The sequence below is a fragment of the Antedon mediterranea genome, chromosome 10 (assembly GCF_964355755.1).
Source record: "Antedon mediterranea chromosome 10, ecAntMedi1.1, whole genome shotgun sequence".
In the NCBI taxonomy this organism is placed as follows: Eukaryota; Metazoa; Echinodermata; class Crinoidea; order Comatulida; family Antedonidae; genus Antedon; species Antedon mediterranea.
Window position 1 is genome coordinate 16,094,905 of NC_092679.1, and position 13,330 is coordinate 16,108,234.

At 31.1% G+C, this 13,330-nt stretch overlaps 1 protein-coding gene across 1 annotated transcript; it reads right to left on the reverse strand.

Moving 5' to 3' along the window:
* Positions 1 to 4,318: 4,318 nt before the first annotated feature.
* On the reverse strand, positions 4,319 to 12,855 carry LOC140060826 (uncharacterized). The gene is made up of 9 exons (XM_072107176.1): positions 12,736 to 12,855; positions 11,975 to 12,076; positions 10,081 to 10,192; positions 9,594 to 9,655; positions 8,986 to 9,085; positions 7,960 to 8,195; positions 7,254 to 7,409; positions 6,668 to 6,757; positions 4,319 to 6,133 (listed from the first exon to the last, which is right to left on the reverse strand). The coding sequence occupies exons 1-9, from the start codon at positions 12,751 to 12,753 to the stop codon at positions 6,026 to 6,028; spliced, it is 984 nt and encodes a 327-aa protein (XP_071963277.1). The 5' UTR covers positions 12,754 to 12,855; the 3' UTR covers positions 4,319 to 6,025.
* Positions 12,856 to 13,330: the final 475 nt, after the last annotated feature.

Consider the following 13,330-nt stretch of genomic DNA (forward strand, 5'->3'; position numbering starts at 1 on the left):
AACTACCAGATGCTACCGGGCCCGTTGTTATTGACTGTTATTGATTGTTTCTGGTAGTAAAAATGATTATAAATTAATAAATAATAAGATTAGAGCATTTTAATAACATGTAGTTGATAACATTTTATATCATAGAAACCCTACTTGATGGTACTGGCCATGTGACACTATGTGACTTATAACCAAAAACCAAAAAAATATTGTAAATTAAGACATAATTTATTAATGTTAATTGGTTACAAAAACAGTGGAAAGATTGATAAAGTAAAAACTTGAATTACATTTTATGCTTAGAGTTGTTAATATTATTTTTAAAGTTTTAAAATGTTTGTAAATAGATGTACAGTATATATATATACTTATATTACAGTTTTTTGTCTTTATTCAAATGAATTAATATCATGGTTTTTTGAAAGGGGTGTCAAAAGTGATGCAGGGACCATAGGTGTAGAGAATTGAGAATGTGTCTGAATTTGTCAGTACAAGTAATGGAGTTCCTGCTGTAGTGTTTAATTTTGAATGAAATTGTAATTCATAAAATACACACACAAAGGACAACCATTCGAGGGGAAACCGTATTAAGGGGCACTTTCCCGTGAAATTAATAAGAGGAAATACTATGGCCAACCTGTATAAAAAGAACATGCTGATTAGACACATTTTGGAGTCTCAAAGGTGTCCCCTTAAAAAGGGTTTTGCTGTAGTGGGAAAAGCATTGTTAAACTCTACAGATCAGATTCGTGGCTCCACATTTTGAGATACCTAGTATTAATTAGGGCATGTACCTTGATTTTGTAATTAAAACCTTTGTGAAATTTTAAACTGCTAAGATTGTAGGATTATTAATGTGGATTAACAAGATTATCCTAGATTTTAGATATCACATTATCCAACAAGAATACAAGAATTCAAGAATTATTGCAGATATGTACAGTTCTTATCATAGGGTATAGGCAATGCAGAAAACATGAATTTATCATTATTTTAATTCCTCGATTTAATTTCCTTCATTATGCATCAAATGAACCGAATTGATCTCACTTGGGAGATTGGGGGTGGGGGAATATGTCCCCCTATAATTTTGAAAGGGGCGCATACAAGAAAAAAATTAGCGTAAGATGGTGATTTTACATTGTTCATGTTACAACAACAAAATATTTTATACACCTAATAATTAAAAACAAAAAACAACCTTACTTTATAAATGGTGCAGTCAGAGATTTTATATAAATAATTTTAAAAATTAGGTGCTTATACTAAATGTTGTCTAAATCTATAAACATCTCTGTCTATTTGTTAATTTTAAGCTCTGTCTACACTATCAAACTTTATGTGACAAAAAATGTGATGTGCCCATAATATATGGACATGATGACATCATATCACTACCATATTTAAATATATCACTACCGTATTTAGGCACATCACACTTTTTTGATAGTGCAGACAGAGCTTAAGAGTGGTTAGAAAAATCTGATGATGTCACAACAATCTATTTATATAAAAAAACCGAATATATTATATTAATGTAAATATATTGTGATTTGTATAAACATATTTTCTATCGAATAAATCATATAATTTATGTTATAATGCTAATAAATACAAAGTGCTGTTTTAACAATAATGATATCAAAATATTTATTTTCGCTAAGCAATCCCACCAATATAAATTTGCTAATATTACGTATAATTTGCAAATAATGTGTTTGTATAAAAATTCCTGTTTAATATGTATTTGATGTATTTCGTTGTTTGTAATCACTATGTATGTCAATGAGTTTATAAATAGATTGTCTAGAGGGCAGATACAAATGTTGTTACCTCATGAGAGAGGGATCCAGACGGCTGCAATCAGCCATTTAATATGCTAGTCACGCCTCTACGCAATCACGCCCTACTCTACGTCTGTGTTACAGCGTGTTTAAGTGTAAAGCGTATTCTATACGGTCCTTGTTTTCTATCAATCTAAATTTATTAATTTCATTGCGATTAACAATATAGTTTTATAAACAATTCACTGTGGTCTTATTAATATATATTATATGTTATTATTATTTCACTAGAGTATTATTTTTTATATACTACATAATATTTGGACAGATGCACAGTATTTTTCTCGTGTTGAGATCACTTCACACAGTTTGACGATCTAGTAGTTTCTTAGAGACAGTATCTATGTACGTAGACACATCATACTTGTTTTTAACTAAGTAACAGGCAGACATACATTTGTCTGGTACGTTACATTATAAAATAATTATATCTGTGCTTATTGATTACTTACAGTTTACTGTGTTAATAACCCACCAATGAAGAGAAATCCCATCTCTCACAAATTGCACATTTAAAGTACAGCATAAACTTCAACACTAAAACATAAGATTTTATACAATGCGTATTGTAATATAAACATTTAAATTGTAATAAAAGAAATGTAAAATTTGTGGTTAATAGTGTTGTAAGATACCAAAGCTATATAATTTATTCTGATATTTGAAAAGATCGTATATGACCGAATATAGTCCCATGGGGCTTAATTTGGTGAAAGGGTGGTATTATACTTGGGTTAAATTAATAGTGGATTTACCAAAGTCTTGCGTCTTAAATATCTCGTAGATGACCGAATATAGTCCCATGGGGCTTAGTTTGGTGAAAGGGTGGTATTATACTTGGGTTAAATTAATGGTGGATTTACCAAAGTCTTGCGTCTAAAATATCTTGTATATGACCGAATATAGTCCCATGGGCCTAGTTATGACATTTGAAAGAGGTGGTATTATATTTGGGTTAAATTAATAATGGATTTACTGTAATCTTGTGTATACAATTTCACCTAAATTAGAATAGGAGGTATAATACACAAGAATGGGAGATGCTTAGTATAATACACAGTAATATCATTGGGAATGGCTTTATAATTGAGAATTTTTAGGTCAGTGGATTAATTATTCCTTGCTTGGTAAATCTCAAGAACAGGGACCAAATTTTCATAGTTGTTTGTGTTATGTTAATGTTGTAAATAAAGTATACTGTATAAACATTGTCTAAAATATTTGCTTGAAAATAAACTTATTGTGATTAAATTATGTGTTTTTTTTTTTGTATACTGAATTGGTGTTTAAAGCCGATTTTCCACTAGGCGAATTTGTTCGTGCGAATCGAAAGCGTCATGCTATGCACATGCGTATTCGCGTTTCTGTCTGTCATATTGCCTTCTTCGACGAATTCTATTTCCTTTGATTTTTCGCTTCAGCGAAATTTACTAGTTCGAATTGTTTCTACTTTTTGCGAAGCGAAATATTGCGCAACCAATCAGAGCTCAGGAAATGAGCTATGACGCTTTCATGAGCACTCATGTGAATCGAAATGCTCAGCAACCACGCGAGGAACATGAACGTCGCAGCTATTCGCTCATGTAGTGGAAAGAGAGTAGGCGATTTTTTTCTCTTTGAAACGTTGGATTCGCGCGAACAAATTCGCCTAGTGGAAAATCAGCTTTAGGCAGGCAGAGGCACTGTAAACCATATCTACAAAATCAACACATGTTTACAGGCACTCTTGGCAATAGTTCTAGTGGTAGAAGAAGTCTTCTTGGATAAGCTCTTGTGTATGTCTATTTAAAATAACCCAGTGCATCTCTCAGAAAAATAAATACAATTTTATACTAAATATTTTATAACCAGCATTTATTTAGATGTTATCCCTGACTTGCAAAGACTTATTGCAATGATGTAAATAGTAATTATCCAATTGGCTTTCCACTTTTAAACTAATTTGCATACTACAGGTGTGGTTTACTTTTGTTTATCATTCCTCTGTGCTTGTGTTAGTCAGTATAGCCACAGCCATTAGACAATTGACTACAATATTACAGTCACTAGTGTATAATACTTGGATATTTACTTGGGAATACTTACATTAGCCTGCAGTTTGGTACCAAACTCAAGCTTTGGTAAGTTACACAATACTTGTATTATAGATCAATATTACTGTTAATAATATTGGCTTTAGTGTATAATCTAGGCCTTATATTTGTTAATACTCCTAATACTGTGGTGTACAATACACTGTACCAAAGTAGACACAGTCCAGTGTTCACATCCGGCTTGTGCGCAAAAAAACCTAGTTCACTTTTTGTAAGAGTAGGGTTTACCCTAGTGTACTGGTCCATCTCAGCCCTGTCATGGAGAGACGAATGAGCATTGTTTGGTGGGACCCTTAGGAGAGAAGAAAGTTGTTGTACTGTATGTGTTGATCTCCACACCTGTGCGCAATTCAGCCCAGTAGGTTGCAAGTCAAAAGTTATTGCCCAACATTTACATAATTTATTGTACACAATTTGTTTATTAATTATTAAATTATTGTGATGAAACAACGTAAATATTTCAAACATATTACCACAAGATGTATTTGACATGACATATTTATTGAATTCAAACACAATAAATATTGTAATATTGGTTCTTAGTATTAATATCACAGTTTAAAAAATAGGAAATAAAAATAAATATTTATACCATGTATTTAATGTCACCTGCGACAGCCATTTATATTTTTCAATAGAATGGGGCAGTGGCAAATTGACTGCCAAGTGGTGTATAAGCATGCATAGGTATTTATACTCAGGGCTACAGCTTCATAGAATGACAATTCTGTGTAAAGCTCTGTCTACACTATCAAACTTTATATAAAAAAAAATGTATGTGCCTATATATGGACAGGATTACGTCATATCAATACCATATTTGGGCACATCACACTTTTTTAGTTAAACTAGTTTGACAATGTAGACAGAGTTTATTATAATGTGTTGCTGGTAAAATAGAACCCATCTTTTGGGACACCACTATTCAGGAGACTTTCCTGTGAAACAAATAAGGGGCAATATGGGCCTACTGTATATCCCCTTGTGGGCTTATACCTGAGGATTAAAATGTCATAGTTCGGTGTAATGCTATATTAATCTACTATAAAATTTAAGATGGGCCTACAGTTTATCCCCTGGTGGGCTTTTCCAGAGTTAGTATCTTCATACAGTAGTCTGTAGGTCACCCTTAACACTTTCCCAATAAACGAAAGAGATATAATAATAATATATAACTTAACACTACGGCCGGCCAAACCTATTTCTGACCCAATAAAGTGTCCCTTCAATAGAGGTTCTACTGCATTTCTTGTTTTACCACAAGCACCAAAGACACACTATTTATATTACTATTATTAACACATTTATTTTTTGTAAAACAAGAAATACATATTTGAGTTGATAAAAATTAAAGAAATTACCTACTCTAGTAATACAAATTACAGAAAATATCTTTTTCTTTTTGCCATTACATTTGAACTTTTATTATTTACGAGAAAAAAATGATTGCTTCTATACACATATTAATACCTAGTTAATAATATTCAATAAATAAAATAAACTCTCTTGTTATACATACATTATTTCTTTGCATTATTGAAATGATAGAGAAATTCAATTTTCTATAATTTCTCAAATTATTCAAACATGTTTGATACCAAACTAGGGCATCTTGTACAGCTACAAGGAGGCCGAGTAGTCGCACCCTGAACATATCCACACCCAAAAGCTAGGCACATAATACCTAAAGTAAGTCAACTCCGCAGGATTACAACACACCCTGAATTATGCCCAAATTATGGTGTGCAAGAAGTCACTTTCTGAACCTGTGCCCACAAACTTATCATATAACACCCAACTTATTTTAAACTTTATAGTAACTTGGCATAGAGAACATTAGACCATTAAATATATTATATATTTATATGTATTTTACTTAAATGTAAAAGTTCCTACAGTAGGAAGGGTAGGTTAATTTATAAGGTGGTATAATATATTAGTTATCTTCTGTTTCCCTAACCATAGGTTATTGACTTCCATAACTGCTTTTCCGATTCTTTAGGCAAGTTAACGTAAACCATTCTTTTCGCCATTTTAAATAATGGATCTTTAACTCCACCAATGCGATTTCTGTTCTCTACCAGCAGTAGTTATTCGCTACCAATCGGCTTCACCTATCCCACGATGAAACACCCAATCTTTACCCTCTAGGTTCATGATTCCGTCTTTTAAATGAAATTTCCACCTATTTCGTGTTCTGTTAATCTGTAGAAACAAATTTAGACTATGTTATTGAAAGAAGGTAGAAACATGATAGAAATGTGTTGTCCGGAATAAGCAAAAAGGTAAAATAGAAGAATAGAGGCATAGCCTATAAGTCACTCTTGTTACAGCCTTAAGCTTTGTCTACACTATCAAACTTTATGTGACAAAAATGTGATGTGCCCGTATATATCACATGATGATGTCATATCACTACCATATTTGAGCATATCACTAACATATTTGGGCACATCACACTTTTTATGTCGAACTAGTTTCATAGTGTAGACAGAACTTAAGCACTGTTTATCCTCAAAAAACATCTAGACCAATATCCTTGTAATATCCTTAAGCACACCCGTTATTCAATATATGTTTCAACACTATGGGGACACACTTATTATTACTGGGATATTTTAGTGTGAAACAAATGAGGAAAAACATACGTTTTAACACTAGGGCCAACACCTACTCAGGGAACAGTTTTCTGGAGCCTGAAGGTGTCCCCTTAATAGGGCTTCCACTATACATACATACCTTTTCATATTGACAAACTATGACATTATCTGTATCAAATATATCTTCTGGCTCATCTCCACTATCATCGTCATCAGAATTTAATGGCTCCTAATAAATACAATAATTTAACAACTTCTTCATGTGACTGTTGTAATGTTTTGTGATTTAAAAAAAAAATGAAAGTTTAGACTAGTAACAGTTAAATCTCTGTCTACACTATCAAACTTTATGTGACAAAAAAATGTGATGTGCCCATATATGGACATGAGGATGTCGTGTCACTACCATATTTGGGTACATCACACTTTTTTTGTCAAACTTGTTTGATAGTGTAGACACAACTTTGATTAGATGTACCAGGTATAGTGTCTCATTATAAAACAAATTTAACTCCTCCCATGGCCAAAATGTGAGGGCTGAATGTTTGCATGTCCTAGCATTAGATTTAAGAAGGAAAGGTCTGATTAATTGATTACTTTACCTTTTAACAGTAGGTGTGTTATAAAACAAATAATGACTGTTTTGTATTAGTTGAATAGGGAGAATATTTTAATTTATTGAAACGTAATAGGATAGAATAGGCAACAAATTTGTATAGTGTTACCTCTTCAACTACAGCTCCAGGATGTCCGTCCCCATCCTCATCACCATTATCATCATCTTTGGCATCATCGTCTTCATCATCATCATCACCAAAATCATCATCATCTGATGATGAATCGTTACCACCATCCACTTGTAATACAGATGTTGTTGTAGCCTGTGTAAAAGATACAAAATTAAAATGCTATTTATTAATGTTATTTTTACCAAAAATTTCCATTAGTAAGAGATGTTCATAACATAAAAATAGTTATAATAATATAAAACTTTGTAATATACTAATATTATATACTGTAGTCATCATGGAGATGAGCCACCAAATATGGCTGTATTAAATAAGATATACCAGTTAGAAGTCACAACCATTATTTTTATGTGAAAATTGACATTTACCAACATTTTTTCAATTAGCAATATATAATTAATGTTATAAAAACCGAACTATATTTGACAACAATTTATTTGGTTTCATATTTTAAATCTAATATACTGTTACTAACTGTTAAGCAGATAAATGGAAAAATTGTTGCCCTATACTGTAGTTGTAATATAATACCTCTATGGGGCTCTAGTTTTAATATCTCTATGGGTCTAACAACTCAATCCAACTAGACAAAAATAAATTCATTGTGTGTTCTTTTAACTAATTCTAACAACTTCATCATCAGGTTCATTATTTATGTTGTACTAGCGTTTTTGTAACATACTTGTGATTGGACTTGTTGTATTTGTTGTTGTAGCGTCTGTGATATCGCAGCCGCCGACGTAGCCTGCGAGGCTGGTCCACTTAGCTGCCTCTGCTGTTGTTGTTGCTGCTGTAGTTGTTGTTGCTGCTGTTGTAACACAGCGGCCTGAACTTGTTGAATTGTTGGTTGCTGGACAGCGTAGACTAGCTGATTCCCGACTTGATAGCATCGATACACTTGCTGTTGTTGTCCCGGTGCTATACAATAGACAAATTGAAATTTCATAAAAGCTCTATTAAGGTTCAACAAAGTGTCCCCTTGCCTGTAATAGGAGTGTCCTCAATAGGGATTGGCTAAAGGGTTAAATAATATATTTCCCCTCGTTTGATTCACTGGAAAGTGTCCCTTAATTGGATTGTTCCCTGGATGCATTATTTTTTTTTCCTATGCAATTAAGGCAGAAATCATTTATTAGAATAATTATGACATAATATGGGACATTATAGAGGGCACTATATAAGCATGCAGAGATATTAAATCATTTGTGTAAACAGCGTTTGCCAACCGAAATGTTTGGTCTAGTGGTAAAGGCTTTAACCTATTACACTGGAGCCCTCGGTTCAAAGTCTTTCAAGAACATGTTTTTTTAGTTGAGAGATTATTTAGAGGGTTATATTTAGGAAGTAGCTATCTTGCAATTCTTTATAATAGAAAATAATTAAGGTAATGAATTATTTATGATTTCTCCCTTAATTGCATAAGAAAAAAAACAATGCTACCTGGATAGGTCTATCTTAGAGGAAATGTTCTACTTTAGTTTTTTAAAAGAAAAATAACTATTCATGTAAATAGTTATAGAAAAGTCTCCTAAAACCAGTTTCAAATGTATTCTTATTCTGAAATGATTCTCTTGACATCTTCCAAGTTACTGTTTCCACCCTCTTGAAATGGTAAAAAGGTGCACATTAATTTACTGTATATCGCATTTTCTAACATTGTGTTTACATTTATTTAGTATCTTATTTCTACGCTTTATTAATGTTATACCTGCTTGAGGTAGTGCCACAGGTTGTTGAGCTAACTCTGTGGGTAAATTAACATGCGGCACATTCTGTACTGCTAATGTTGCCATTTCAGCTGGTCCACTCTGAAAAAAAACCCCACAATTACTTAATTAGTTTATTAGTAATTAATTAGTAGTTAGTAGTTTATTTAATATCACACCATGAATTATAGGACTGATAAATGCACAGTTCAGTGGTAGTACTGTACAATTTTACAACTTCCTGGTAAAGCTTACTACAGTATATATATTTATTATAATGTTTAGTAAAATCGTTTTGAGTTAGACAATTTATAATCTGTTATGTCTGATAGGGTTTACTTAACAATAGGTACAGTATGTGACAATATACTATACAGTACTATACTATAGTACCTACAGTACTGTACTATGCTCTTACATACAGATAGCCAGATCAATTCATATACAGTAGTATGAGCTAGAAAAACCAGTAAAATACAACAGTTAGCATCGAGTCAATTGACTATTGAAAGCAGATAACCAACCTCACATATATAGCTGGTATTAACAACAGAGAATAGTAATTTTAAATTATGAAACCCTTTAAATAGATATACAATATATTTCTTACCAATATTGATGCCTGATGGCCACGAGTCATATCAACATGTGACTTTCCCGCTGTTCCCAAATCTATCAAAACAAAATGTTTAAAATCCAATCTAAAACCCTCCTTCTTTACAGTAGAGTATGTGCTACATCTTTTACAAACATGGATGGGATTCCATCTTCCCTCCCCCTCACAATGTTCTCGGTCCAATTGTAAAAATTATTGAGAACACCACAATTAACATTAAATATTCTATGGTTGCGATAACATCACCCACTAAGTTTCATAAAGGAACCTTTTTAAAGGGACAACTTCGGGACCCAACAAAGTGTCTTGTGAATATGTGTTGGCCATAATGTTAAAACGATTATATATCATGGCGGTAGCCTACTGTATTTGATACCTCCATAACATACTGTACTGTATATTCATTCTCATTCTTTTCTCAAGAAAGTGTCCCCTTACTGTAATAGAGGTGTTTCAAATGAGGAATTCTACTGTGACTTACTCGGCTTCAAATAGTTTCTATTGGAACCATGGCTATGAGCAGCAGTGGCTGCCATATATTGGGGTTCATGGCTCTCAAGAGCTCTAGACTGCTCCAGCTTAGTTTTCCAAATCTATAATAAAACACAGTTTAAACAAATACAAATTAAAGGTGAGTTAAACTATATAATGAAAGGTGAGTTAAACTATATATTGAAAGGCAGCTAAAAACCCAAAAATATATAATCATGAATTATCAAAAATTATTTACATTTATTAGAAAAAATCATAGGTGAATTTAAGAAACTGCAGTAAATGCTAGAGTTGTGTTAATAATCACCATGGTGATGCAGCTATACTGCAGATTAAAACTACACAATACAAATATGATAAACTGTAAAGTTCTGTCTACACTATCAACCTACTTCAGTACTGTAGTTTGAAAAAACATGTGTGCATAAATATGATAGTGATATGCCCAAATATGGTAGTGATATGCCCAAATATGATAGTGATATGCCCAAATATGATAGTGATATGCCCAAATATGGTAGTGATATGCCCAAATATGATAGTGATATGCCCAAATATGGTAGTGATATGCCCAAATATGATAGTGATATGCCCTAATACAGTATGGTAGTGATATGCCCAAATATGATAGTGATATGCCCTAATATGGTAGTGATATCATCATGTCTATATACTGTATGGGCACATCACATTTTTGGTCACATAAAGTTTGATAGTGTAGACAGAGCTTAAGTGACTTTAAAAAATCAGTTAAAAACTACAACATTTGTAAAACCCAAATTACTTCAACCATAGAGGAAATAGATTCAACAAATTAAACTTGTAAAAAAAGATAATGTAAAGATCAGTAATTAAACAACAACGTAACAATCAAAATTATTGTATTAAAAAAACCTAATCCCCACCACCAAAACAAATTAAAATGAAAGAAAATGTTATTATTAAATATAAATTTCATTTTAAATTGTTACTTTCGTATTTTTTTTCTATTAATTTATAGTGACTAAATAAATAATATTATTACTGCACTATTCAATGTTATAACAGTTTTGGAGTTGGAAATGCATTAGTATTGACAACAAAAAAAGAAATCATTTTGTTATATATTGTATATGCTAGGAGCACACTTTGTTATTGTTAAGCTTAGACCTTACCCCTACTGTTTATATATCAGTAAGTGAACAAATCCAGACCGTACAACTAAGCTTATAGGCTGTTTGTATTACATATTCATGAGCTACGTAGCTGTATACTTGTCTATGATTGGTCAATTTGATCAGCTTATTGACTTCACCACAAGGCTATAAATACATGGTATTATGCAAATTGTGCTGTGCAATCTAGAAAGACTATGGCAATGAAAGCTAGGCTCGCTGGACTGCGATCAGAGGGGCTTCATGCTATGTAGACAAGGATATATGACGAAGGCTGTTGTTTAGATGTGACATGACATAAATAAATGTATACCTTATCGTAATACTGGTGTATATATAACTTTATGTATATATCATTTATGCAATTATAAATAAGGTATACAATAAAATGAATTTTTAATGTTAATTTAAAATGTAGCATACAGTATGCCTAAATAATAATTTTATGGGCAATTAGTGTATGTAAATGAATGAAATTATATGTTAAAGTACTGCAAATTGTTAATTATCTAAAACAATTGGAAAATTATTAATTTAAATTATTAATTTAAATTATTAATTTAAGGAACATGTAGAATACATAAAATACTTAATAAAAAACAATTATTATTATATGAATAAATTAAAAATATGGTCTTTATTTTAAACTGAAAAAAAAATACAAATGATTAAATTAATTAATATGTATATTATTTAAAATAGGATAATTTATTTTAATTGCAAACAAACCTGTTTTAGTTCATCTAAGATCTGTTCATCCACCCCTTCATTTTCAAATTCTTCCTTTACATTACTAATAACATTCTCAATAATATCACTGTAGAATTTGGACTGCAAATATCAAAATATTAACAATACATCATTTCATAGACTGTATATGGTCAATAATTATTTTTAATACAGTACTGCATATAATAAATAAGGATCTCCATAAATAAAAAGTGATTATTTTATTGACAATACAATACTGAATGTCATGATTTTATCATGGTATTTTTACATTTTGTAGTAACTATTTACATTATACTAATGTTAATTAACAGATAAAATTCTAATTTATGAAAGGAATATTTGTAATGTTATTTAAAAAAATATGATTTGTGAATTCTATTTTATTATTAAAAGTAAAAAACTCAATTAAATGGATTGTCTCATTATATAAAATCAATTCAGTGGAAATGATAGACACAACAATTTAATTAGCCTAGAAAATATTTCTTAGTTAATTCCTTTGATAAATTACGTATTTTTATTTATTTAACAGAAATCCCACAAACATAAATCAGTGTTTAACACTCGAAAAAGAGCTGTAATTCATTGATTTATTACTTTAAACCCACCCCTCTTTTTTCAGATCAGCTCTCTCGCGCTAAGCAATATTGAAAATCTACAGCAACAATGGAGAGTCAATTGAGAGGTCATATCACAATTACGTCTTTTATACAATTTTCCAGTAATTTTTATGATTCAATTAAATCAAAATAACTTACCACGTCTGTTCGTGCCATTTTGGCTTATTAAACGACAGTAAAAAACAAAATTTCAACAGCCTAACCAACTAACGACACGGGCTTTCCAAAAGCCGAGGATGAACTGTGCGCTATCGCTTTTATACTCACAACAAAGTCAATTCATTTCTAGAGGGGATATGTGTATTGAGCATTTCATACACCCCAAAACAATTAGGGACTAGTCAGTAAGTATTTCTTTAAAAACAATTGTAGTAGTAATTTAAGGCATTATAAAATATTTAAAATAAAAAACAGAATTAACTAATAAATTCAATCATATTTTATAACCAACTGAAAATAAATTTTATTAATTTTGTAGACAAATTTAAGTAAATATAAACAAGTTTTATTGTCGTCTGCTAATGTATGTTTTCTAGCAGACGACGTGACTTACTCGTATTTTCTGCTGATGTGTTTGAAATAGTTTTTTTTTCACAAAGCAATTAACGAGTTTTAGTAATTTACTTCAAAGTTTAATCCAGAATGAGTAAAAATGTATGAATTTTTTTTTATTACTGATACTTATGATTCAAATATTATTCATAAATAATTTTTAAGATATCAATAATATTAT